Source organism: Ascaphus truei, unplaced genomic scaffold (assembly GCF_040206685.1).
Source record: "Ascaphus truei isolate aAscTru1 unplaced genomic scaffold, aAscTru1.hap1 HAP1_SCAFFOLD_358, whole genome shotgun sequence".
NCBI lineage: Eukaryota > Metazoa > Chordata > Amphibia > Anura > Ascaphidae > Ascaphus > Ascaphus truei.
Genome location: NW_027456596.1, coordinates 287,019 through 292,065, shown reverse-complemented (window position 1 = coordinate 292,065; position 5,047 = coordinate 287,019). Strand labels below are relative to the sequence as shown.

At 47.4% G+C, this 5,047-nt stretch overlaps 1 protein-coding gene across 2 annotated transcripts in view; it reads right to left on the bottom strand.

Annotated features, from left to right (window-relative positions):
- Positions 1-920: 920 nt before the first annotated feature.
- LOC142483699 (C-signal-like) overlaps positions 921-5,047 on the bottom strand; it is a 55,488-nt gene continuing 51,361 nt past the window's right edge. For both annotated transcript variants that reach the window (XM_075583722.1, XM_075583721.1), the window contains 2 exons: positions 2,333-2,443; positions 921-1,197 (listed from right to left, as the gene is read on the bottom strand). In XM_075583722.1, the coding sequence (XP_075439837.1) occupies positions 1,084-1,197; positions 2,333-2,443 (225 nt within the window). In that variant the 3' untranslated portion in view covers positions 921-1,083. The remainder of the gene's footprint in view (positions 1,198-2,332; positions 2,444-5,047) is intronic.

Sequence of the window (5,047 nt, the reverse complement as noted above, 5' to 3'; positions counted from 1 at the left end):
ATAGGATAAAGTATCTGTTGTCTAAATTTAGCATAGGTTGAACTTGATGGACGTACGTCTTTTTTCAATCTCATCTATTATGTAACTATGTACTATATACACTATATTGCTACCCATCTGTGTGGTTATACCACTATTCGCCATGTGGTAATATATACTGTGTATTGCACTGACACCTATTGATGTAGTTATGTGACTACCCGTTATACTATTAATTAGTGTCGGTGTCATTTATTTCATTACATTAGTAAAATACTTCTTTTGCTTTCAAACATTACTCTTGCATCATTCTTATGCTCCGAGTGTTGGGAACCCTATTGTATTTGTCATTATTTTGTGGGACTTGGGGTCCCTCTTTGTTCCCGTGGCACCATTACCCCATATATTTTTCTAAAATGTAACCAGTAGTGTGCAGTCTATACACTATATACTTTTGTAGCTCTCTTGATTGCGACGTCACTTAATCCAGAAACGGAAGGGGAGCCCACTCCTATTTCCCTGTGCATCAGATCGCGTTCTGAGCGCCACATCATTTCCCGTGGAAGAAGAGTGCACAAAGGGCATGATGTAGCCACTACGCCATGGGCCCCCTGGAGTGCCAGATCCCACGACAGTGGCAATGCCCTGGGACAACCAAAGGGTTAGAGGAGCACTCCCGCTGCCTATTGTTCCGCGTCAAGTGGGAGCGTTAAACCTCCATGAAATACCGGCAGCACCATCGAAGGTAAGTAGGGAGTCCCCGGAACTTAAATTAACGTGGCTCAGCTCCAGGGACCCCCAACTTCCCACCCGTGCACCAAAGGTTGGCGAGATACAGGTATGATAAAGGACCTTATATAGAGATTTATGGCCAATAAGAACCACTTTGGCCCTTGCCAAATTTTGTTTAGTCCCTTGGAAGTTTGCACAAAATCGTATAATTCTCTGGAAACAAGGTCATTTATTGGAATAATGTTCTGTTTTTCTACCCTACAAGAAATCAAAGATGTTAATGTGTTGTTAATTACAGAGGTATAATGGTTTCACATTGGCAGTGTACGCGTGCGATTTGTAGGCTACACGGGTTCTATCGAGGACTCGATGTCACCAGGGAAGGGTAGTTCCGTCCCAGCTCAGCAGGATTCCATTTTGCTTCTCGGACAGAGAGTCGAGGACCTTCATGATACCGCACACACTTTCATCTGGTGTCAGTGGTGCCTGTGGGGGAGGGGGGAGAAAGGTGTTCCAAGTGTTAATATTTTATTTAATATGATAGACCAGGGGTGGCCAACTCCAGTTTTCGACTGAGCCACTGACTGAAACCTGACTTGTTGGTAACTCTTGAGGACTGGAGTTGATCACCCTAGTGATAGACTAAAAGGTAGGCATTGTGATTGGCCACACACCCATGAATCACACATATTAGTAACCAGTTTTTAGGACAGGATAAATATACATGTATATAGCTTGATCTCTCCTCTCTCTATCTGTGTCTCCAACTTTCACTAACTGTCCCAGAATCCTCCTGCTCATTTCTCTTGTCTCTGGGCAAGAAAAGGGGCAGGGCTAAGCTCCTGCCTGATGATTGGCACCATCACATGGATGGTTGACTAGGATGCTTCTTTAACCCTATATAGTAACCCCAATAGGGAGGGGGTTACATTCATTTATTGTCACAGTCAAGAATAGAGGAGAAACAATGTTTGGGATCCCATATTGATCTTCCATCGTGATGCACCTGATGATAGGTTCACATGGGACCCAATACATTGTTCCGTCTCTGTTCTCGGCTGTCACAATAAATTGAGAATTGCATTATGAATCTGTGAGTAGAGATGTATTTTGTACCTATGTCCTAGAGGAGACCTGCACTTTGAAGAATTTGTCTGTTGCACAAGCCGGACTCTCCTCGCCTGGGCTGTTTCCCTGCACTTTGAAACTGTATTACATGCCAGTACACCATCCAAGACAGAAAAATAATTCAACCCATTAACCCTCACTGCTGGCGTAGGGGCCTGCTAACCATTTGGTTGTGCGTGTCACTTCTGGCAGCACTAATGCATCTCTGGACATTCAGGAAGCAAATCTATTAACCCCCTAAGTGCCCCCATGACGTAGCCACCATGTGATGAGGTGTGGCATGCCAGAAGCTCCATGACATAGTAGCCATAGCTTGGGCTTTTTGCTCATTGTGTAGTGGAGATCAGGAGCTCAGAAAGCGATCTAACCGGACAGGCAACGGAAGAGGAGACTCCTTTTGTGTTGTTGGTGACGTCGCAAATCGCATGACTGCAATGTGCCAGAGGGGCTTTCGTGGCGCTCAAAGGGTTAATTAGTAAGCACCCTAACTCACACGGTCTGTTCCCATGTCTGTTTTGACCCAGCCCGGGTGAAGAGCTGTGCATAGAATTCCATCCTTCTTGTATCCTTCTGCTTGGCATCGGGTCAGCATATTGAGCGCAGCCTGTAAAACACAGACGGGCAGAATGGGCATTAATGGGAAGGGTAACCATGGTGTTCCCTGGACGTCATAAGGGCCCCTAGAGAGATGGCCTTTGTGACATGCAGAGAATGTCACATGGCCACCCTAAGGGTAAAGCATCAATCCACCCATTTGTTAACATTTTTTCTTTTTTGGAATCACAGGTTCTCCTGGAGCCTAACAGCACTTTTCCTAGCTCTGGGATATGTACCTTTTTACTGTACAGTATGTCGCAATAAAATAAAAATCAAAGATGGCTGCTGGGGTCATACAATAGAAATCCAAACATTCTACCAGCGACTCTCTCAGCCACCACCAGTCTAAATTCTTCAAAAGTAAAGCGGTCTCACATTTTAATCTGGTCTGTAACTGTTACATATGCCTATAATATATATTATCTCTAACTGTGCATGCTATGTCTTGTATTGTTGCGGCAGACTTTATTCTAACAAATCACCGGTTTGTCCCTGGCTTGTTCCTGGAATGCGACGCTGTTCACCCGGAGCATGCCGCGTTCCCAGCCAGGGGTCATGCCCGGCTGACGCGCGGTTGATGTGTTAATTGATAATGATTCAGGATTTAATAGGCTGCAATGCTTCGCGTGTCCGCCAGATGGCATAAATTCATGAATTGTAATGCAGTATATATATCTGTATATCTGTATAACAACAACCCCTATAACCCCTAACATACAGTACTGTACACATACAGTACTGTATATGCACATCAATGATACTATAGGCCGGCGGGGGCGAGATGTGTTTGCAGCAGAGAGAGATCCGCTGCTCTCTCTGCGCAAACGTCGGCACATTAAAAATTATTTAAAATACATTTTATTCATAGTGTAGATGTGCAGGGGGTCTCCGGAGCTGAACCGCATTGGTTTCAGGTCCGGGGGCCCTCTGCTTCCCGAGATACAGGCCCCTTTATGGAGGTGCCGATATCCCTCTGCATTTAAAGGTCCCGATCACGTGACCGCGGCATGTAAACCAAGCAGAGGGATACCGGCACCCCCTAAAGGGGACTGTATCTCGGGGAGCAGGGGGTCCCCGGACCTAAAACCAGAGCGGTTCAGCTCCGGAGACCCTCTGCACATCTACAGTATGAATAAAACACACACATCAATAAAGAATCATTCCTTACCTTTGCGGCTATGTGCTATGGTAACGAAGCAGCATGAATGTATTTTTAATAATATTGTACAGTGAGCAGGGGGTTCCCTGAGCCACAAATCAAAGCTCAAGGGACCCCCCTGCTCCTGCACAATATTATTAAAATACAGATATGCTGCTTCATTACCATAGCTGATAGCCGCTAAGGCAATGAAGGGTTAAGGCAGAATAGCATGTTTATTGGGGACATTTGCCCCCCAATAAACATTGCAATAAACTACATACAGTACATCCCCTGTGTATTTAAAATACATAAACAACAATAAATACATATTTTTTAATGTGTCTGTTAAACCTCCCTGCCTTGACTGTAATCTGTGTAAAGCCCCCTCCCCCTAATGTGTCTGTTTAATCTCCCTGGCCTGTGTTTCTGTGAGTGCAGTGTATGTAAATGTGGGGATGTGCAGGGGGATGTGCATGTGTAAATATAATGCAGCGCCTCACCAACCTGCCCATGGCCCCTCCGCTGCTGCAAAACAGAGACAAAAATGAAAACATCCAAAGTAATGTCCCCTAACCCCTCAATCACCATAGCGGTTATTAACCGCTACAGTCATTAAGGGGTTAACCCACCCTCACCCACCACTCGGGACACCTACATACCCTCCACACTAACCCCCCACCCCGTGAGGCCTAACCACCCTCACCCACTACCCACAAGGGAGGCCTACCCACATACCGTTGGGGAACCCCCCCCCCACCCACAGTACCCACAATAAAAACAATACAGTGACCCACAATAAACACCATTATATTTATTAAATACATTACCCACCCCCTGTGCCCCCCCATAAATACAAGATTTATCCTTTTACAAACAGGGTTCATAACGCAGCCCCACGCGAGTCCCCGGTGGGATGGCGGGGCACCTGACAGACCTACAGGGTACCAGCAGCCCTTTTCAAACAGGTTCTGGAGGCCTGCTGGTGGGTCCCGCCAGCACCATGGCCCCCAGGTGGTCTCCCTGGGTCACCGTGGGCCACAATTGGGTCCCCACGGTAGGCCCGCGGATGTCTGGGAGCCCTGGGTCAGACCCACAGGTGTCTGCGGGGCCTCGGGTGGTTCCCACGGGGGACTGGGGAACTCACGGGTGCTCACTATGGGTCCGCGGTGCCCCCACAGAAGTGGGACCACACATCTTCATCCCCGCACCTACGGGTCAGCGGTACCCCCACAGAAGTGGGACCACACAGCTTCATCCCCGCAAACTATGGGTCCGCGGTGCCCCCACAGATGTGAGGCCACTGCTTCATCCCTGCATGTGTCACCCGTGGAACCCCCAGCCTGATACCCGAGAGTGGTCTCAAGAGGTCTCACGCGGAACCACGGAACAAACCCTGAATGTAAAAAAAATAAACCTGGCCTATACATTCAATATACACCCCCCCCCCCCAACACCTACAGTACAATAATG